At 41.5% G+C, this 23,431-nt stretch overlaps 1 protein-coding gene across 1 annotated transcript in view; it reads left to right on the forward strand.

The window, feature by feature from the left end:
* The window catches only part of LOC137369570 (putative Polycomb group protein ASXL3), a 412,154-nt gene that overhangs the window by 361,432 nt on the left and 27,291 nt on the right, over positions 1 to 23,431 (forward strand). The window contains exons 9-10 of the mRNA XM_068030859.1: positions 5,916 to 6,012; positions 22,867 to 22,972. Coding sequence (XP_067886960.1) covers positions 5,916 to 6,012; positions 22,867 to 22,972 — 203 coding nt within the window. The remainder of the gene's footprint in view (positions 1 to 5,915; positions 6,013 to 22,866; positions 22,973 to 23,431) is intronic.

Raw genomic sequence — 23,431 nt, forward strand, 5'->3', positions numbered from 1 at the left:
AATAAGGAGACCAGTACTGTACAGAGTTCTCCAGATGTGATCTCACCAATGCCCTGTATAGCTGAAGCATAACCTCCCTACCTTTGAATTCAATTCCCCTCGCGATAAATGATAATATTCTATTAGCTTTCCAAATTATGTGCTGTACCTGCATACTAATCTTTTGTGATTCATGCACAAGGACACCCAGATCCCTCTGCGTCTCAGAGCTCTGCAATCTCTCACCATTTAGATAATATGCTTCTTTTTTATTCTTCTTGCCAAAGTGGACAATTTCACACTTTCCCACATTATACTCCATTTGCCAGATCTTTGCCCACTCACTTAGCCTACCTATATCCCTTTGTAGCCCCCTCTTCACAAGTTACTTTCCTACCTATCTTTGTGTCATCAGCAAATTTAGTAACCATACCTTCAATCCCTTCATCTAAGTCTATTATATAAATTGTAAAAAGTTGAGACCCCAGCACAGATCCCTGTGCACACCACTCGTTACATTCTGCCAACCAGAAAATGACCCATTTATGCCGACTCTGTTTCCTGTTAGCAAGCCAATCTTCTATCCATACCAATATGTTACCCCCTACACCATGAGATTTTATTTTCTGCAATAACCTTTGATGTGGCACCTTATCAAATGCCTTCTGGAAATCTAAGTACAATGCATGCACCAGTTGCCCTTTATCCACAGCACATGTAACTCCCTCAAAGAACTCCAATAAATTGATTAAACATGATTTCCCTTTTACAAAACTATGTTTACTCTGCCTGATTACCTTGAAATTTTCTAATAGCCCTGCTATAACGTCTTTAATAGTAGCTTCTAACATTTTCCCTAAGATAGATGTTAAGCTAACTGGCCTGTAGTTTCCTGCTTTCTGTCTCCCTCCCTTTTTGAATAAAGGAGTTACATTTGCTGTTTTCCAACCTAACAGAACCTTCCCCAAATCTAGGGAATTTTGGAAAATTAAAACTAACGCATCAACTATCTCATTAGCCACTTCTTTTAACACCCTAGGATGAAGTCCATCAGGACCCGGGGAGAACGGAGTTAACGTTTCAGGTCTGTGGCCTTTCATCAGAAATTATTTTCCATAAATAGGTGCTAATTTAGTGCTGTCTTGATTACCGATCCAAATATAAACTGGATGTCCAGAGCTGTGTGTGCAAGTATGTTTAAAGAGCCCAGTAAGAAGATTGCAAATTGTCAGGCAATTCTCAATTGTTTTTCTTTGTTGTTTTTTTTATTATACTTAGATGTTTAGAATTTTTGCAGCAATTGCCATAGTGCAGTTTTTTCACAACAGCTAACAAGAGTTAAGCTGTAGGTTTTCCCCATGAAAATCCCCCAGGATTGGGAGAACAGAAGGATCAAGGAGGGATGTCAGGTATTTCAAGCTGTACCACATGTACTCTACACAGCATCATTTATGTACAGGGGTGCACTCACCTCCTTTTCTTACCATGAAAATGAGCCATTGCAACAACATGTTGTCTACATCTTTCCTTCAATTGATATGCTATCACCTACAGTGCTTTCCCTTTTCAATATATGCCACAAACCTCCTATTCAAGGTACCTGATGAAACCACCCTCTAAACCTTAGCAACAACACTCTGCACATGTAACTTTTTTTTTTAGTGTTACCATAATGTTAATAACGAGAAATTGTCTGACTTTAGTGTTTTCTGCTACCTTATTGACAGTGTGTGATGTAAATGCTCTTAAACCTAGCGCTGTGCTTCTTTTAGATGATGTCTCAGTGGAAAGAATATATGAGTTGGCCAGATGCTATATGTAAGTAGGCGTCTCGGGATTGAAGTGACCCCTTGCTTCCTGGTATCAGAGTCCTGACGCAGACATATTATTGACTGTGCCCCATCCACTACTGCATGAGCAGCTGAGCCCAGAATGGTTTCTCCCTCTGTGTACATATCAGAGGGGACTGGCAGGAAGGTCCAGATAGGCTAACATCCTAGGATACAACACCATCATCCATACTAATCTGTCCTACTACGAGTGGGCACCAAGACTACAGGTTTAAGTGACAGCAGGCCTAATAATACCAGCGAGATCAGTGAAACCCTCTCTCAGGTTCATAGAGTCATAGAGTTGTACAGCATAGAAACAGGCCCTTTGGCCCACCGCGTCCATGCCGACCATAATGCCTATCTATACTAATCCCATCTGCCTGCATTAATTCCATATCCCTCTATGCAGTTCATCTGTAACTGATTCCCAATCATATCAAGGCTGGAAGAGATGACCCATTTCAAGCTGGCAATCCAGATCGCTATGGTAACGGAACATGGAAAAAGTTGCAACTGCCCTTAGGCTGTTGGATTGCGGGGTGTCCAATGTCAAATTGCCATGCATTCCATTGTGAACTACAGTGTTGCAAAACCATCTGACAGACAACAGAGTAAACTCCTATACCTGAGCAACTATCTGTGGTATTTTCCCCAGTACCTGTAACAATATTTGCTGCAAAAAGGCATCCTTTTAAAAGTAGATACTATGAGGTAGAATCATAGAATGGTTACAGTACAGAAAGAGGCCATTCAGCCCATCAAGCCCATCTCTGCAAGAGCAATTTATTTAGTCACACTCTCTCGCCCTTTCCCAGTAGCCCTGCAATTTTCTTTTGCCTTCAGATGCTTTTCCAATTCCATTTTGAAAGCCATAATTGAATCTGGCTCCACCAAGCTCTCAGGCAGTACAACCACTCACCGCATAATAAATGTTTTACTCTGGTCGTCTTTGATTCTTTTGCCAATAACTTTAAATCTGTGTCCTCTAGTTCTTGACCCTTCCGCTAATGGGAATAGTTTCTCTCTATCTACTCTGTCTAGATGGCTAATGATTTTGAACACCTCTATCAAATCTCATCTCAACCTTCTCTTCTCCAAGGGGAACAACCCCAGCTTCTCCAATTTATCCATGTAACTGAAGTCCCTCATCCCTGGAACCATTCTTGTAAATCTTTTCTGAACCCACTCTAAAATCTTCACATCCTTCCTAAAGTTTGGTGGCCAAAATTGGACACAATATTCCAGTTGAGGCCTAATCAGTGTTTTATAAAGGTTCATCATAACTTCCTTGCTTTTGTACTCTATGCCTCTATATAAAAAGCTCAGTAGCCTGTATGCCTTTTTAACCACTTACTCAACCTGCCCTGCCACCTTCAATGATTTATGCACATATATCCTCCCAGGTCTCTCTGTGCTGCACCCCCTTTTGAATTGTACCCTTTATTTAATATTGCCTCTTCTCATTCTTGCCAACAAAATGTATAACTTTGCACTTTTCTGCATTAACTTTCATCTGGCTCATGTCCACCTATTCCACCAGCCTGTCTATGTCCTCTTGAAGTCTATCACTATCCTCCTCACAATTCACCATGCTTCCAAGTTTGGTGTCATCTGCAAATTTTGAAATTATGCCCTACACACCCAAGTCTAGGCCATTAATATAAGATGAGCAGTGGTTCTAGTACTGACCCCAGGGAATGCCACTGTAAACCTTCCCCCAGACCAAAAACAACCTTTCATCACTACTTTCTGTCCTGTCACTCAGCCAACTTTGTACCCTGCTGCTACTGTCTCTTTAATTTCCATGGACTTAAACGTTGCTGGCAAGCCTATTATGTGGCACTTTATCGAACACTTTTTGGAAATCCACATCAAAAAAATCAATCAAGTTAGTTAAACATGATTTGCCTTTAACAAATCCATGCTGGCTTTCCTTAATTAATTCTTACTTGTCCAAGAGACTGTTAATTTTCTCCCAGATTATAATTTCTAATAGCTTTTCCATCACCGAGTTTAAACTGATTGGTCTGTAGATACTGGGTTTATCCTTGCACCTTTTTTGAACAAGGATCTAACATCCAGACCGTCATCTCAGCCGCTGAGGCAGGATGCAAGTTGGCACTCCAGACAGCAAGTTCCTCTGCCTCCTTTCCCATCATGACCTGCTCCTGTTTTCTCATACTATATGTTTCACCCAAAGTATACCCTTCTCAGTCATTTTTTTCTAAATCCACCAAGTAGTGTGAAATTAGGGGGTTCTCCTCCAAGAATGGATCTCTCATGGTCATTATGGGTTGTTTTCTCCTGCGACAAAAGTCAAGAAAATTTCCAATTGTTAATTGTAAATTAATGCCTAAATGTTAGCATTCAGCCTATATTCAGTGTGATGATATGTACAAAGTTAACGTGCAGGTGCAGCAGGTTATTAGGTAGGCAAATATTGGCTTTATTGTAAGGAGATTGGAGTACAGGAATAAAGAAGTCTTACTAAAATTGTACAGGGCTTTGGTGAGACCACATCTGGAATACTGTGTGCAGTTTTGGTCTCCACATTTAAGAAAGGATGTACTTGCACTGAAGGGGGTGCAGCGAAGATTTACTAAATTGGTCCCTGAATGGGGGGATCGCCCTATGATGAGAGGCTGAGTAAATTGGGCCTATATTCTGTGGAGTTTAGAAGAATGAGAGGTGATCTAATTGAGACATACAAGATTCTGAAAGGGCTTGATAGGGTAGAAGCTGAGAGATTGTTTCTGCTGGTCGGGGAATCTAGAATGTGGGGGCACAGTCTAAGAATAAAGGACTGATCATTCAGGACTGAGATGAGGAGAAATTACTACACTCAAAAGGGTTGTGAATCTTTGGAATTCTCTACCCCAGAGGATTATGGATTCTCCATCATTGAAACATTTAAGGCTGGGATAGAAAGATTTTTGGTTTCGCAGGGAATCAAGGGATATGGGGAGTGGGCAGGAAAATGGAATTGAAGCCCAGGATCAGCCATGATCGTATTGAATGGCGGAGCAGGCTTGATGGGCCATATGGTCTACTTCTGCTCCTATTTCTTGTGTTCTTGTGTTCTTGTACATGTAACATTGAGCTATGTTAGGTGGGAAGATTCTGTTTATCCAGCTGCTTGCAAGACTGTAAGTGAATAAACAATTTCAGTTGTAGATTAGGGTATCGAGGGCACCCCACTGTCTCCTGGGCATTTATGGTAAGATTTGAAAGCATAACTCTATGATTCTATAATACTTGAAATTTGGGCAGTGGAGAGTAATTATAAGTGCCATAAATGCTTGCTAACTATTAATAAAAGGTTACGATGGTTTCTCCTTTCTTGACTGGCCCATTGAACTTTCCTCTGCACTGCTTCCATGTGTGTGATGTTTTGCAGGAGACGTTGAACAAGTAGTCACTGATTCACATTTGCACGGGGCTGCTTTTCTTGAGGGCAATGATGCACTCGACACCTTGAGAAAAATCCCATCAGTTCCATCAAAGATTCAGGCCATTGGGTCCTACTGCATTCCTTGCAGATGTACTTTTATGTAGAAGCTTGCTCTTTCCCAAATTTAAAACATCTGGATTACTGCCCCCTTTAAGCTGCTGCAGACCTCTATATCCCGCAGTAGTGCACAAATTTTCCACCCCAAGTGAGCGAACTGCCAGTCACAGGTGACTCCACACTAAAGCTCACTTATCATTTTTAAATTAGGCTGACCCTGAAAATACACCTAGTGTCAGCACAGCACAGATCAGGTATGTGCAATTTATGCACAACCATATAGGATATTATGCCTATTGAAGTCTATTGCCATTGATTTACAGAGCTAAATGACTCCACTATGCTGTTTGGAAGATATGTTTGATCAGATTATTATTTTGGGAGAAATTCAATATTGATTTGTACCTGAGGCAAATTCACGAGCTACATTCTCTATGCCAAACATTTCAATCCAAACATGGCTGCTTGCTGCATATAATGTGAACACAGTTCTGTAGAAAATTAGAAACTTTTGTTCCCAATTGATGGAGTAACATATTTCTACAATGTAATGTATATTTCATTCTATCTCTCATGCTGCAGTACCTTGTTTTCAGGTTGGGTGTGATGGGGTTTCTCGCCTCAGTGCTTCAGCCCTGAATAATGAATTCTTTGCTTACGCAGCACAAGGCTGGAAGGAACGATTAGCAGAAGGTACAATTAATTCATCAATACATTTAATTCTGTGATTTACAAACAGAACTTTGAATACTATGCTTTTCTTAAAGTGGGAGTCATTGCATATTGTCAAGACTGTGTGCATGTGTCTGTGGTCTTCCTCAGCATTCCCTCCCTTGAATAGTAAAAAATATTTGTGCATTCACAAAATTGTTACTGTAGCTTTCGTCACCCTCGAGCTAGCAGGCAAGCAGCCAGACAGCAGAATGAGTGCAAGAGAACCCCTGCTTACCAGCCTCATAAGCAAAGCTCATATTCACAGCACTTTCAAGTAATGTACACAGTGTGCAATTGTCATTGAATTTCAGGCACCGCTGTTCCGTAATAGTTAATGTGAATGTCAATATAAAATCTGCATTATTGTCCACTAAACAGTTTAGTGAAGACTCTTCACAAACGTATCAGGCTATCAATTTGAACATTGCTTCAGTTAGGTTTTGAACCCATAATGATAGCAGTGTAAAAGAAAGACTTACATTTGTACAATATTTTTCATGATCACCGGATGTCTCAAGGCGCTTTGCAGCCAATGAAGTACTTTTGAAGTGTAGTCACTGTTGTAATACAAGAAACACGGCAGCCAATTTGCGCATAGCAAGATCCCACAAACAGCAATGTGATAATGACTAGATAATCTGTTTTAGTGATGTTGATTGAAGGATAAATATTGGCCAGGACACCGGGGATAACTGCTGCTCTTCTTCAAAGTTGTGCCATAGGATCTTTTACATCTACCCGAGCAGGTAGATGGGACCTCGGTTTAACATCGCATCTGAAAAACAACACCTCTGACGCTGCAGTACTCCCTCAGTGTTGTACTGGAATGTCAGCCTTGATTTTTGTGTTCAAACCCTAGAGTGGGACTTGAATCTAGAACATTGTGACTCTGAGACAAGAGTGCTACCAACTGAGCCACAGCTGACACTCAGGGGGATTTCAGTTCCAGGGTCGGAACCCTGACGTCACAATGATCTCCGGGCCCTGACCCCATGCCAATGTGGAAACGCAATATTTTTGTGCAAAGTGCTTAACTGGCCAGGAGTCGCATCTACCACCCAATTAGCAGCAGCGGATGTGAGAAGAAGGCAGGACAAAGCCAGAAGTGGGCCCAGTTTAAAGGGCGAGTAGCAGCCATTGCTGAGGCTGCTGTGCATCCACAAAATGGAAGTACAACCTCAGCAGCTACAAATAGGTAGAAGATCTATAAGCTTCCCCAAGGGAAAAAGACTCATTAACATCTCGGGTGCAGATCTAGTCAGCTCTAACATAACAAAAGCTTCCATTTATATCACATCTTTAATGTAGAGAAACCTCCTAAACTGAGGTGTAAGGACAAATAAACACTAAGCCAAAGAAGGAGAGATCAGGACGGGCGCCCATATAAATGGTCTGCACAATAAATATTAGCCTATCCTTTCTTTTTTCAGGTGCTGATAGACTTGCCAGTGTGTTACCAGAATGTTCTGTTTTTATTTCAGTCTGTATTGAATCCTATCTCTCCAGTGTACCTTGGCAATTTTCTGTGGGGGACAATTCTACGTCATTTCTGCTGCCAACACTGTGACAGCCATCTCACTGTCTTCTCTCCTTAATGCTGCCTTTTGCCTTTGTCCCATTATTACAGATTGCTTCTTGCTCTGTCACTGCCTCCTCCTCCATGCCGTGGTTCTGAAGGCGCACTGACCCCGATCCATGGAATGAAGATCCAAATCTGTCCCCTGAATGAGCTAACAACAAGCTCATTAATGTCCTAATTTAAGAAGTTTGGGCGGGTTGCCTCTTCCAGTTCCCGTCTTCACATTCTGAAATCTGAGCGTGCCAGTGTCACGTTATGATCAGCATGCCGACCCAGGGGATGGGTTTAAGTGACTGCCCTCTTTAAGAATCCAAAATCCTGCTCTCGATGTAGGAAATCTTTCTGGCTCTGTCACACATCACTACCTTCTTTTAGAATAAATATCAGTTGTAAGTAGCGTCTGTGAAAAGTTGAATCCCAAAGACATGGGCTTGTTATATTTTAAACTGCAGGTATACCCAAAATTAATTTATTTTTATGGTAGGCATAGAAAAGCTAACATATACTATTATAGATTTAGAGGCCAACCATGGAAAATTTTGATTCTGAGATTTTATTTAGTGCATCTTCTGACATTTTAAGTATATGTAATTCTGTCTTTTAGGCCAAAATAATTTATTCTGAAAGGGATACAAATATTTAAATATGAAAACAGAATTTTACTTCAGTATAGCTTAACTGAGTCTAGTAAATATGACCCCTGACACATCATGTTAATTTATAAACTCTAATCTTTACAGTTCACACTTACAATACCCCTAAGCAGTAATGCATTTTATGGGTGCTAAACAAAACTGACATTTGTCCCTGTGCCCAACCCAGTGGGAGCCCAGAGGTAGGCATAATAACTACTATTTTAAACAAAAAATATATACTTTTAAGTGGCTTCAGAAGGAATAGGGCTAAGTCAATATCAGTAAAACAAACCTTAGAGCCAAGATCACACCTAAACCATAATCTGCCTTGAACTCCAAGTTTGAATCACTCTAATCAGGTTTCTTCCTTGCCCCGGTACTGAAATGTCTCTTATCAAAGTTACAAATGACATCCTGTGTGACTGTGACAAAGGTAAACTATTCCTCCTCGTCATTTTCAACTTATCTGCCTTTGTTGATCACACCATCCTCCTCCAGTGCCTCTCCGCTGTCATCCAACTGGGTGGGACCGCACTCGCCTAATTCCATTCTTATCTATCTAATCGTAGCCAGAGAATCACTTGGAATGGCTTCTCTTCCTGCTCCTGTTACCTCTGGTGTCCCCAAGGATCTATCCTTGGCCCCCTCCCGTTTCTTTTCTATATGCTTCCCCTTGGTGGCATCATCTAAAAACACATCAGTTTCCACATATATGCTGACACCATGCAACTCTACCTCACCACCACCTCTCTCAACCCCTCCACTGTCTCTAAACTGTCAGACTGCTTGAACAAGCTTTTGGTCATCTCCCCTAATATCTCCTTATTTGGCTCGTGCCATATATTATTTTTTAATGCTCCTGAGCTGAGCCTTGGGACATTTTATTATGTTAATGGAACTATATAATTATAAGTTGTTGTTGCTGTTGTTATTATTAGATGCTGATCAACCAGCTGTGTATTTCAAACATTATCTAACGAATGCAGCTAGAAATTAGCATTGGTGATATAGCAGATGAATGCTTAATATGCTTATATGACATTCCTCTGTCCTTTATTTTAATGGCGATGTTTACCTATTTAAAATACATTTTTAATTAAGGATATTAAACTAGAGACAGAAGAATGTCATTCAGACATGCTCTGTCAAAAAGACGTACTTCTTGTATTGAATATAAAAACCGATGCACACTGCAATCATTTTTTTCAAAGACAAAAATGAACCAAATCATGGTTTTCAGGAATGGGAACAGAATTTTGTGTTCGCTGGTGGATCTGACTGACAGTCTGGAGTTTGCAATCCACTATTTTCTTATTGATTACCAATATCATTCTTTGCATTTTGCTGTGAATGTTGAGTGCTCTAATAGACACTGTCTGGGCTCATTCCCAAATTTTTGCACACTAGCAATGGGACCTCCATCTGTAAACAAACTGAATACCACTTTCAAAGTTATAGAACCCAGCCAAGTATTGTCAATCACCACAAACAGGCAAATTATCTGCATCATGCAACATAACAGTGCATTGTGGTAAAATCCTAAATATGGGGATTTCAGTGTAATTCTTTAAATTAAGTAAAACTCATCACTATTCCAACCTGCTCCCTGTCTCGTTTTCACACCTGAGAAATTCTGCAAGTAGCATGACAGAAATGCTTGCATAAAGCCATTTAATGTATTCACAGCACGAATGACCTCTCAATCTCAAAAAAGCTTCTGCAACTAATCATGAAGAAAATCAGTCTTCACATAAGACAATTGTTGGGCATACAAAAAGAAAGTTCCTTGAGTAAGATGAATTTTTAAAAAGCTGAATATATATTTATATATAGTTATATATGTGTTATATATATAAAACTTCTTCAAAGACAAACAGTGAACACAGCTGCACCTGTCAGAAAACATCAGCTCATCTGAAACAATTTCTGCATCATATTCATGCACAACTAACAGTGGGAGACAGTAACCTCCAATGCTTCTAATAGCTTTCCTTTTCACCATCCAACCAATCTGATTGATTGATACTGCCAATTTCCAATCCCAGTAAAACAAATTCTTATAAACTGTTGACAAGCTGACATATGGGTTAAAATGCTATCAACCTTAAAAGCTGAGGGTTGTCTAAAAGTAAAGACAAGCATCCTACAAGTTGATTCTGGTAGCTGTTGGAAGACTATAATATTGTTCTGAACATGCTTAATATATTTGCCATTTAAAAGTATACCTGACTAACAATACACTGACTAAGTACAGAATTTTATTTGTTGCACTTGACATTGGCATTGTACAGTTCAATTGACACCTGCTTGAGAGTGAAGTTTTGGTGAACGAGATGGTGAAAACCACCCAAAATTCACCCTTAACTGTACAAAATGTCAGATGTAATCTGGTTACTGATAGTTTGAAAATGATAGCAGCAGCTCAATGAAAATTTCAAAGAAGATGGCACCGATGGTAGTGACAATTGGACGGTTATAACCTGGGGACAGGGAGCAGAGTGATGTTTTTGGTGTGAAGTCGGGCTATTTTAACTCCTGGTCCTCATTTTAATAAGATTAACAGGCTGCCCTCTTGACAACACAGCTTGCCTGTCTGCATTACGTGTGTAATTTCTAGCGTGACTACCTATGCCAACTTAAAACAGGAAATCATCTCTCAAAGTGAGGTTTCATTCCCTGCCTGCATTTATCTTTCAAGAACCTTGTAGAACACTTTCATAAGACAGATAAGTCTCATTTTTCAAGTGCTTCCCTGGACATCCTAGAGAAGAAAATGAAAACCAGGACAGAGACACTTTTTCCCAAAACAGGCAGGAACATACCCAAGGTCACTGGCAAATAGGCCAGGCTAACAAGATCAGTGCTGCTGGCATCACTTCCAGGACCTGTATGCAATCAAGAAAGAAGTTCAATAACCTCACGAGAGCAGCAAGAATAACAACAAATTATATTTATAAAACACCTTAAACATAATAAAATATCCCAAGGCATCCCAGGATGGTGTGTTGTCTCCCTGGTGCCAGGGTCAAGGATGTCACGGAGCAGCTGCAGCACATTCTTCTGGGGGAGGGTGAACAGCCAGAAGTTGTGGTCCTCATTGGTACCAATGACATAGGTAAGAAGAGGGATGAGGTCCTGAAAGCAGATTTTAGGGAGTTAGGAAGGAAATGTTCTTATAAATTTTCTTATAAACTGAGAGAGGGGAATATGCAGGAGACCTGGGTGTTCTCATACAACAGTCTCTGAAGGTAAGCATGTAGGTGCAACAGGCCGTAAAAAAGGCAAATGGTACGTTGGCCTTCATTGCGAGAGGATTTGAGTACAGAAGCAGGGATGTCTTGCTGCAATTATACAGGGCCTTATTGAGGCCACACCTGGAATATTGTGTGCAGTTTTGGTCTCCTTATCTGAGGAAGGATGTTCTTGCTATAGAGGGATTCAGTGAAGGTTTACCAGACTGATTCCTGGGATGGTGGAACTGACGTATGAGGAGAGATTGAGTCGGATATGATTATATTCACTGGAGTTCAGAAGAGTGAGGAGGGGGGGATCTCATAGAAACCTATAAAATTCTAACAGGACTTGACAGGGTAGATGCAGCAAGTATGTTCCTGATGGTGAGGGAGTCCAGAACCAGGAGTCATAGTCCTAGGATACTGGATAAATATTTCAGGACTGAGAGAAGGAGAAATTTCTTCACCCAGAGAGTGGTGAGCCTGTGGAATTCGCTACCACAGAAAGCAGTTTGAGGCCAAAACATTGTATGTTTTCAAGAAGGAGCTAGATATAGCTCTTGGGTCTAAAGGGATCAAAGGGTATGGGGCGAAAACCGGAATAGGCTACTGAGTTGGATGATCAACCATGATCATAATGAATGGCGGAGCAGGCTCGAAGGACCGAATGGCCTACTCCTGCTCCTATTTTCAATGTTTCTATTAAAAAGCAGGACCTCCAAAGCAGTAATCTCAGGATTACTCCCAGTGCCACGTGCTAGTGAGCATAGGAATAGGAGGATTGATCAATTGAACACAAGGCTGGAAGATTGGTGTAGGAGGGAGGGCATCAGATTTCTGAGGCATTGGGACTGGTTCTGGGGCAGGTGGGACCTGTTCAAGATGGATGGGCTGCACCTTAACAGGACCGGAACTAACATCCTCGCAAGGAGATTTGCTAGTGCTGTTGGGTAGGGTTTAAATTAACTTGTCAGGGGGTTGGGAACCTGAGGGGGTAGCTCAAATTGGAAGGAGTTAAAGTGGCAACAGGAGATAGAAAAGTAGCAAGTGACATTAGAAGGCAGGCGAAACAAAGGCAAGCATCAACTAGGCTTAGAATGCAGAATGTCAAGAAGACAAGGTGAAGGGCACTCTACCTGAATGCACACAGCATTCGCAACAAGGTAGATTAACAAAAGGCCCAAATAGTGGTACATAGAACATAGAACATAGAAATGGGTATAATCTAATTGCCATAATGGAAACGTGGCTACAGGGTGACCAAGACAGGGAACTGATTATTCAAGGATATTCGACATTTGGGAAGGACAGGCAAAAAGGAAAAGGAGGTGCTGTTGCGCTGATAATAAGGGATGGGATCAGTACATTAGTAAGGGAGGATCTCAGATCAGAAGAACAAAATGTCGAATCTGTTTGAGTGGAGCTAAGAAACAGCAAGGGGCAGCAAACATTGGTAGGAGTTGTTTATAGGCCACCAAACAGTAGTGGGGCATGGCACTAATCAGGAGATTAGATAAACATGTAGCATGGGTAATACAGTAATCATGGATGACTTCAATCTGCATATAGACTGGGTAAACCTAATAAGCACTAATGCTGTGGAGGATGTTTCTGGAGTGTGCTAGGGATGCTTTTCTAGAGCAGTATGTTGAGGAACCGACCAACGAACAGGCTATTTTAGGTCTAATATTATGCCATGAGACAGGGTTAATTAATAATCTTGTTGTAAAAGAACCTTTAGGGATGAGTGACCATAATAAAATGGAATCTTACATTATGTTTGAAAGTGAGGTAGTTCAATCTGAAGCCAGGATGTTAAATTTGAACAAAGGAAGGTATGAGGGGCAAATTGGCTGAGGTGGATTGGGAAAATACATTAAAAGGTATCACAGTACATAGGCAATGGATAGTCTTTAAAGAAATATTACATAGTTTACAGCAACTATACATTCCTTCAAGGCACAGAAACCCCAAAAGTAAAGGCAGTCACCCGTGGATAACAAATGAAGTTCAGTATTGTATAAGATTAAAAGAAAAGGCCTATAAAGTTGCCAGAAATAGTAGTAAACCTGAGGATTGAGAGGATTTTAGAATACAGCAAAGGACGATGAAGGAACTGATAAAGAAAGGGAGAATAGAATATGAAAGTAAGCTAACAAAAAATATAAAAACGGACTGTAAAAGCTTCTATAGATATGTAAAAAGGAAATGTTTGGCTAAGACAAATGTGGTCCATTACAGGCAGTGTCAGGAGAATTTATAATGGAGAATACAGAAATGGCAGAGAAGCTAAATGATTACTTTGTGTCTGTCTTCACTGAGAATCTCCCAGAATTAGAGATCCAAGGGATTAGGGGGAATGAGGAATTGAAGGAAATTAGTATTAGTAAGAAGGTTGTATTGGAGAAATTAATGGGGCTGAAGGTTGATAAGTCCCCAGGACCTTATATTCTACATCCCAGAGTGTTGAAAGAGGTAGCTATGGAGTTGTGATCATCTTCCAAAATTCTACAGATTCTGGAGTGGTTCCTGCAGATTGGAAGGTTGCAAATGTCACCCCACTATTTAAGAAGGGAGGGCGAGAAAAACAGGGAATTACAGATGTGTTAGTCTTACATCAGTCGTTGAGAAAATGCTAGAATCTATTCTAAAGGATGTGATAAATGGACACTTGGATAATAATAATCCGATTGGGCATAGTCAACATGGATTTATGAATGGGAAATCATGTTTGACCGAACCTGTTGAAGTTTTTTGAGGATGTTACTACAGAATTGATAAAGGGGAGTCGGTGGACGTGGTCTACTTGGATTTTCAAAAGGCCTTTGATAAGGTCCCCCACAGGAGGTTGGTTAGTAAAATTAAAGCGCATGAGATAGGAGGTAGTATCCTGGCATTGATTAAGGATTGGTTAACAGGCAGAAAACAGAGAGTAGAAATAAGCGGGTCATTCTCGTGTTGGCAGGTTGTGACTAGTGGGGTACCACAGGGATCAGTGCTTGGGCCCCAGCTGTTCACAATATATATCAATGATCTGGATGTGGAGACCAAATGCAGTATTTCAAAGTTCGCGGATGACACAAAACTAAGTGGAAATGTGTGCTTCAAGGGGATTTGGAAAGACTTAGTGAGTGGGCAGGAATGTGGCAGATGGAATATAATGTGGAAAAATGTGAGGTTATCCACTTTGGTAGGAGGAAGAGATGTGCAGAGTATTTCTTAAATGCTAAGAGATTAGAAAGGGTAGATGTACAAAGGGACCTGGGTGTCATTGTCAATAAGTCACTGAAAGCTAACATGCAGGTGCAGCAAGCAATTAGGAAGGCTAATGGTATGTTAGCCTTTATCACAAGAAGATTTGAGTACAGGAGTAGTGAAGTCTTGCTTCAATTGTATAGAACCTTGGTTAGACCGCACCTGGAGTACTGTGTATAGTTTTGGTCCCCTTACCTTTGGAAGGATATTGTTGCCATCAAGGGAATACAACAAAGGTTCACCAGACTTGTTCCTGGGATGGCAAGACTGTCCAATGAAGAGAGATTGGGGAAACTGGGCCAGTATTCTCTAGAGTTTCGAAGAATAAGAGGTGATCTCATTGAAACCTACAAAATACTTAAAGGAATAGACAGGGTAGATGCAGGTAAGATGTTTCTCCTGGTTGGGGAGTCTAGAACCAGGGGACACAGTTTCAAAATAAGGGGGAAGCCACTTAGGACAGAGATGAAGAGAATTTGTTTTACTCAGAGGGTTGTGAACCATTGGATTTCTCTACCACCGAGAGCTGTGGTAGGTCAGTCATTGAGTATATTTAAAGCAGAGATTGACAGATTTCTAAATACAAATGACATACGAGGATGAGGATAGTGTGGGAAAAAGGCATTGCAGTGGATGATCAGCCATGATCGTATTGAACAGTGGAGCAGGCTCAATGGGCTGAATGGCCTACTCCTGCTCCTATGTTCCTATGTTCATTTCACAGGAGCATTAATTATAAAGCAGAATTTGACACCAAACCACCTAAGGTGATATTAGGTCCGATGACCAAAAGCTTGTCTTAAAGGAGACAGAGAGGTTTAGGGAGGGAATTCCCAAGCCTAGGTCCTTGGCAGATGAAGGCAGGTGGAGCAGTTAAAATCAGGGATACTCGAGAGGCCAGAATTAGATGAGTGCAGATAGCTCGGAGGGTTGTTGGGCTGGAGGAGAATTACAGAGATAGGGAGGGGGCAAGGTCATGGAGGGACCTGGAAGCAAAGATGAGACTTTTAAAATTGAGACATTGCTTCTCTGGGAGCCAGTGTAGGTTGGTGAGCACTGGGGTGATGGGTTAACGGGAGCACACATAAGGAGCCGGGCAGCAGAATTTTGGATGAATTCAAATTTCTGGAGAGCAGAATAGAAACGTAGAAAGGTTTACGGCACCGAGGAGGCCATTTGGCCCATTGTGTCCATGCCAGATGTGGGAGGCTGGCCAGGAGAGTGTTGGAATAGGCAAGTCCAGAGGTAATGAATGCATGAATGAGGGTTTCAGCCACAAATTAACTGAGGCAGGGGCTGAGTCAGGAAATGTTCAGGAAGTGGAAATAGGTGGTCTTAGTGATCGTGTGGATATGTGATCAGAAGCTCATCTCAAGGTCAAATATGACACCAAGGTTGTGAACAGTCTGGTTCAGCCTCAGGGAGGGGGTTGCAGTCGGTAGCTAGGGAACTGAGTTTATAGCAGGGACCTGTTTACGACCAAGGCGGGAGGAGTGCACTGTCTTTCTGTAGTTCCACTTCTCCGCAGGTCACAACATATATCTAAAATTATCAGGTATTATAAAACAAGACTTATCAAGTAAAGAAGCAAAGCATTAACACACAGATTGAAATATAAAAGTTCCCTTTTTAAATACCTAACACACACTCACACACATGCTGGTTAAACAAAAAAAAAGAAATATTCTCTGCAGAGGTCTCTTACATAAAAAGACAAAAAAAAATACTTTGGCCAAATACTTGTTAATCCTTGAAGAAAAAGGATGAACAAAGAACAAACAAAGAACAAAGAACAGTACAGCACAGGAACAGGCCATTCGGCCCTCCAAGCCTGCGCCGATCTTGATGCCTGTCTAAACTAAAACCTTCTGCACTTCCGGAGTCCGTATCCCTCTATTCCCATCCTATTCATGTATTTGTCAAGATGCCTCTTAAACGTCTCTATGGTACCTGCTTCCACCACCTCCTCCGGCAACAAGTTCCAGGCACTCACCACCCTCTGTGTAAAGAACTTGCCTCGCACATCCCCTCTAAACTTTTCCCCTCTCACCTTAAACCTATGTCCCCTAGGATATGTTTTGTCCCAAAAATGGTATAAAGTCTGGCATCCAAGTACACACAGACGGGTGACTGGGATCTTTTCTGGAGCAGTTCATTTCAGGCGGCGTCAAGAATCTATCTGGCAGTCCTTCCAGGAACTTCTCAGGAGAAATGCGGCAACAGGGGTTTTAGCTCTCCCACACTGGATTGGCAGGGTTTTTTCAAAGAGGTAGTGAAAGAGGAGCTAGGTGTTTCTTTCAGCAGGCTACAAACCTAACTGCCTTCAAAGCAGTCCACACCCCAACTCAACCAAAATAATATCCCAAAAGTGAAACCTCCTGACCACCATAATCTTGACATGTCACTTCTCTGTAAACCTCTCCCCCAAGTCACCAAGGTTTCCGTTGTTTATTGAGCTTAAGGCATATGACATCCAGTAAAGTTTTCTTTTCAAACAAGACCTCTTAGTGACCCTTGTAAAAAATCACATCCATGGAATCTTTTCATTTTCCCAAATGAACCAAGATCAATAATTCTAACATACAGGTTCCCAAAAAATATTTTAAAAAAGAAGGACTTTCACAACAGACCGAAATCAATGGCTTCCATCTTTCCAATATTTAATTACAGGAAATTTCTGGTCATCCAGTACTGGATGTCGGACCAGCAGTCTGACAATTTAGAGACAGTGGCGTGTTGAGAGAGGTGGTGGTGAGATAGAGCTGGGTGTCATCAGCATACATGTGATAACTAACGCTGTGTTTCTAGATGATGTCGCTGAGGGGCAGCATGTAGATCAGGAATAGGAAGGGGCCAAGGATAGATCCTTGGAGGACACCAGAGATAACAGAGCAAGGGTAAGTACAGCTCTTCATTTCTCTCACAATCCTCCTGAAAATGCATTACAGCAAGCTCCATCCCTACCTGCCACTAGCGCAGAAATTGGCATTCCGTGTAGGGTAGATAGAGAGCTGGAGGTGATTGCATGTTGTTAAACATACAACACCAGTGGACAACAGCAGCCATTGGTGGCTGAGACAGCCCAGGAGAGAGCTCTCCTGAGGGCAAGGCCCTCTCAGCTCTGTTAAGCACAACAGAGATGAGGACTTCAGAGGCCCAGCCATGGGAAGAAAACTGCTGGTACTACACAACAATTATAATCTTCATATTATGAAAAGGAAATAGTGGCACTGAAAAAGGTAGAGAAGAGATTTACTAGAATGATACTGAAACTGAAAGGCTATACTGAGCAGAAAAAATTGAACTGGCTGGGGCTGTTTCCATTTGAAAGGAGAAGACAGAGAAGTGACCTGATAAAGATTTTTACGATTGTGAAAGTGTTTGATAGGGTAGGCGTGGAAAGATGTTAACATTCAGGTGAGACCAGAACCAGGGACCATATGTAGAAGATAGTCACTAATAAATCGAGTAAGGAATTCAAGAGAAACTTCTTTACGCAGAGAATGCTTAGAATGGGAAACTCACTTCCAAAGGAGTAGTTGAGTCAAATATTTTAGATGCATTCAAGGAGAAGCTAGGAAAACACATGTGGGGGGCAAAGAACAGAAGGATCTGTTGATGGGTTAGATGCAGTAGGGTGAGAAGAGGTTTTTATGGGCATAAACAACAGCATGGCTGTTTCTGCACTGTAAATACCATGTCATACTTCGTACTATGTAACTTTCTTTTATTCATTCATGTGATGTGTGTGTCATTGGCAATCCCAGCATTTATTTCCCATCCCTAATTCCCCTTGAGCCACTTTCTTAAATCGCTGCAGTCCATGAGGTAGAGGCCTACTACCCGACCCGAACCCAACGGGACCCAACGACATGTGTCGTGTTCGGGTGGGGTCAGGCCCATCTTCCGGGAATGACTTTCGGGCTCGGGTCGGGTCGGGTCAGGCTGAGTCCAGGTCGAGTAGGGTCGGGTCGGGCTGGACACACATGGTAAGTGCTCTACTGGTAAGTATTAAAAATAAAAAACTTACGTGAGCTGGAAGTATGGGACGAAACTGTGTCTGTTGCAGTGAGCAAGTGATGTCACTATGACATCATCGCGCATGCACTGCAGCTTTGTGGAACTTCCAGTCGGAAGGTAAGTAAATGGATGGTCAGGTCAAGTCGAGTCGGGGCGGATTCGGGTCGGGTTGGGCTTGGGTTGGGCTCGGGGAAAAATCGGAGGGACTCGGGCCAGGTCGGGCTCGGGTGCACTGTGGTTCAGTTGGGTTCGGGTCGGGTTCTTTTTTCCCGACCTGAGCAGGCCTCTACCGTGAGGTGTAGGCACTCCCAAAATGCTGTTAGGTGGGGAATTATAGGATTTTTACCCAGTAACGATGAAGGAACCGTGATGGTGTGTGACTTGGATGGAACCTGCGGGTATTGCTGTTCCCATGTGCCTGCTACCCTTGTCCTCCTCCATGGTAGAGGGCAGGGTTTGGAATGTACTGTCAAAGAAGCCTTGGTGCATTTCTACAATGTAGATGCTGCAGCCGCTGTGTGCCAGTGGTGGAGGAAGTGAATGTTCAAGGTGGTGGATGGGGTGCCGATCCAGCGGGCTGCTTTGTCCTGGATAGTACTGAGCTTCTTGAGTGTTGTTGGACTCGCCAGGCCAGTGGGTTCTGGATCCTTCTGCCAATGGCAACAGTTTCTCCCTATCTACTCTGTCCAGACTCCTCATGATTTTGAATACCTCTATCAAACCTCCTCTTAATCTTAATCTTCTCTTCTCCAAGAAGAACAGACTCAGCTTTTCCAACCTGTCCACATAACTGAAGTTCCTCACCCATGGAACCATTCTCGTAAAGCTTTTCTGCACCCTCTCTAATGCCTCAACATCCTTCCTAAAGTGTGGTGCACAGAACTGGACACAGTACTCCAGCTGAGGCCGAACCAGTGTTTTATACAGGTTTAACATAATTTCCTTGTTCTTGTAAACTGTTTACCTGTTTATAAGGCCCAGAATCCCATATGCTTTCTTAACCTGCCCTGCAACCTTCAATGATTTGTGCAGATATATTGGAGAGTAGGTCATTGACGAAGCAGTTGAAGATGGTTGGGCCTGGGACACTGCCCTGAGGAGCTCCTGCAGTGATGTCCTGGTGCTCAGATGATTAGCCTCCAACAACCACAGCTATCCTCCTTTGTGCCAAATATTACTCCAACCAGGGAAGTTTTCCCCCGATCCTCATTGACTTCAATTTTGCCAGGACCCCTTCATGCCATACTCAGTCAAATGCTGCCACGGGCTGTATCATAAAAGACTGTTAGGAAAGATGGAAGTACAAGAAATTGGTGACAACCTTTTGAAATGAGTAGGGAATTGGTTAGTGTAAGATGCAGAGAGTAAGACAATGGGTTTGTACTCAAATTGGCAGGTCATAGATTGTGGTGTCCTCCAGGGATCTGTAGGGGACCACAGCTTTTCACTATATTAATAAATGGATATCCAAGTTTTCTGATAGCATTGTTAGATGGCACAATAAATAATGTAGATGGCAGCAGAAAGTTGCATAGAGACATTGATAGATTGTGAGTAGGCAAAACTGTGGCAAATGGAGTTGAATGTGCAGAAGTGTGAGGTTATCCATTTTGGGCCTAAGAAAGATAGATCATATTGTTTTCTAAATTGTAAAAGCCAGGAACTGTGGAAGAGCAGAGAGATTTCAGGGTCCATGTACAGAAATCACCAAAAGCTAGTGAAAGGTACAAAAAAAAACTAGAATGGAGTGATAAGAATAGAATGTTAGCCTTCGACTCAAGGATCTGGAATACACAGGGGTGGAACTTATACTACAGTAGTATGAAGCTTTAGTTGGTCCCCATCGGAAGCACCACATTCAGTTCTGGGCACTGCAGCTCAGCAGCTCCGAAGGATATATTGGCCTTGGAGCGGTGCAATGCAGATTCACCAGAATGATACTGGGGCTAAAAGAGTTAAATTGTAAGGAAAGGTTGCAGAAGCTAAGCTTGAAAACCCTCATTTTTAGAAGGTTAAGAGGTGATATAATTGAGGTTCTGAATATGATTAAAGGATTTGATAGGGTAGATAAAGAGAAACTATTTCCTCTGGTGAGGGAGTCCAGAGTAAGGTAACACAACATTAAATGTAGAGCTTGGCCATTCAAGGGGAGATGTCTTCACACAAAGGGTAGTGGAAATCTGGAACTCCCTCCCTAAAAAGCTGCTGAGACTTAGCCAATTGAAAATTTTAAAACTATGATTGCTAGATTTTTGTTAAGCAAAGGTATTGAGACATCAAGGCAGATCAATGGAGTTAAGGTAAGGACATGAGACATAAGAAATAGGAGCTGGAGTTTGCCATTCACCAAAATCGTGGCTAATCTTCCAGCTCAGCTCCAACTTCCTGAACTATCCCCATATCTCTTAATTTCCTTAATACCCCAAAATCTGTTGGCCTCTTGTCTTGAATATACTTATCAAATATGTATCCATGGATCCCTGGGGTAGAGAATTCCCAAGATTCACAACCCTTGAGCGACTATTGCTGTTTGTGGGAGCTTGTTGTGTGCAAATTGGCTGCCGTGTTTCCCACGTTACTACAGTGACTACATTGCAACAGTGTCTACACTTCACAAGTACTTCATTCACTGTAAAATGCTTTGGGTCGTCCAGTGGTCATGAAAAGCGCTATATAAATGCAAGTCTTTTTTTAACCTTAATATCTTTTAATGCAGTTTCCCAATCTGCCTTAGCCAACTCACTCCTCATACCTACATAGTTTGCTTTGTTTAAGATTTAAGACCCTAGTTTCGGACTCAAATAAATCACTTTCAAACTCAATATAAAATGCTATCATATTATGGTCACTCTTCCCTAGAGGCGCCTTTACTACAAGGCGATTAATTAACCCTTTCTCATTGCAGAATACTAGATGCAAAATAGCCTGTTCCCTAGCTGATCTACAAAACTATGTATACATTCCATGAACTGCAAATTTGCTTTGTCTAGTCTATATGAAGATCAAATTCTCCCATGATTTTTTTTAAATGGCACAAAAATCACAATAAAACCAGAAAAATGACTTTGTTTCCTGCTATACCTAAATTGCTAATTTTAAATTTACTTACATTTTGAACCAACATATATGCAAGACATTAGCACGTATGACTGTTCACCCGAGGGTGGAGCCATTGTAACAGAGATAGAATCGGGCACAGGATCGATAGGCAATCCAGAACGATGAAGAAGTATGATCAAAGCATAATTCAATGTGCAACACACTTGCGTATGAGCTTCCTCTATATTATACTGTAGGTATTTGCTTTATGCCCCGATTACATATGTCTTTGGGCTTAAATACATAATACATTTCACCCCATGGTGCTCACCTCTGCTCTCTGCTCCATGTGTCTATGTTTGTAATTAGCAGCTTATACATGTACAGTGCTGATCTATGCTGTTTGCTTCCAGTTCCTGAATCTATAATTGTCAGGAGGTGGGGGCAAGGGTCACTGTGCAGTGACATCTGTTAACACACTCTTGAGTTCCAATCTTGATTCACATTATTAAATCCAGAATCTCTCTAAAACAGGTTGTCCTAAATCACTTTGGTTAAGGAGGAATTCATTGAAGTTTTTAAGATTTTAAAAGGAGTTGATAGAGCCAATTGAAAGAAACCTTTTCTACTGCTGGAGAGAGTCTAGGACAAGGGGATGTAACCTTAAAATCAGAGTCAGGCCATTCAGAAGAAAAGTTAGAAAACACTTATTCACACAAAAGGTGATAGAAGTGTGGAACATTCTCCTACAAAATACAATAGATACAAAATCAATTAATCATTTCAAATCTGAAGTCAAAAGCTTTTTACTAGCCAAGATATTAAGGGATATGGAGCGAAGATGGGTGAAAGGAGTTAGGATACAGATTAGGCATGATCTGATTGAATGGTGGACCAGGCTCCAGGGTCTGAACGGCCTAATCCTATTCCTCTGTTCCTATTCAGAATCCTTAGGCAAGAACTTAATTATTGGGCACTGCAGCATTACAAAATATTTTTATTAAATGTTAAATTTGCACATTCTAACAAAGATGATGCTATTTTTATTTCATACTCTGTGAATTTTGTGCAGGTGAATTTACTCCTGAAATGCAGTTACGTATTCGACAAGAGATTGAAAAGGAGAAGAAGATAGAACAATGGAAGGAAAAATTCTTTGAACAATATTATGGAGAAAAGTAAGCACTTTAGTGATTCTATGATATCGCAGCTGAGCTTTACATTTTTAGCTGTGGTTTTATTTTTCCATGTTTAGATTGTGGAACAATAAGCTTAGCACCTTCAATGTCTTCTGTTTCAAATGTTTTATTTATGTAACTTTCCCCACTTGTTATCCTAGATTGTTGGGTTCAGAGACTACTGCTGAAAGAGTGGACAGTCTGATTTCTGACCCTAACCAATCCCATTTCTGGTCAGTCACACAGTACTGTTTAGGTAGGAAAACCTCAGTTAATTTTCACTGCTCCTCACAGAGAGATGCTGCAGTGCCCATTCAGTGTCTTCCTGCCTATGCAGTTCACATCAAGAATTATCCTCCCCCCCTCTATGGAACTGAGCATTAACGTTCCAGCACTCAGTGCCACCCTTCCCATTACACACTTTATCAAAGTATTTTTTTTGTGCATTTTAACGTATTC

This window comes from Heterodontus francisci, chromosome 5 (genome assembly GCF_036365525.1).
Source record: "Heterodontus francisci isolate sHetFra1 chromosome 5, sHetFra1.hap1, whole genome shotgun sequence".
NCBI lineage: Eukaryota > Metazoa > Chordata > Chondrichthyes > Heterodontiformes > Heterodontidae > Heterodontus > Heterodontus francisci.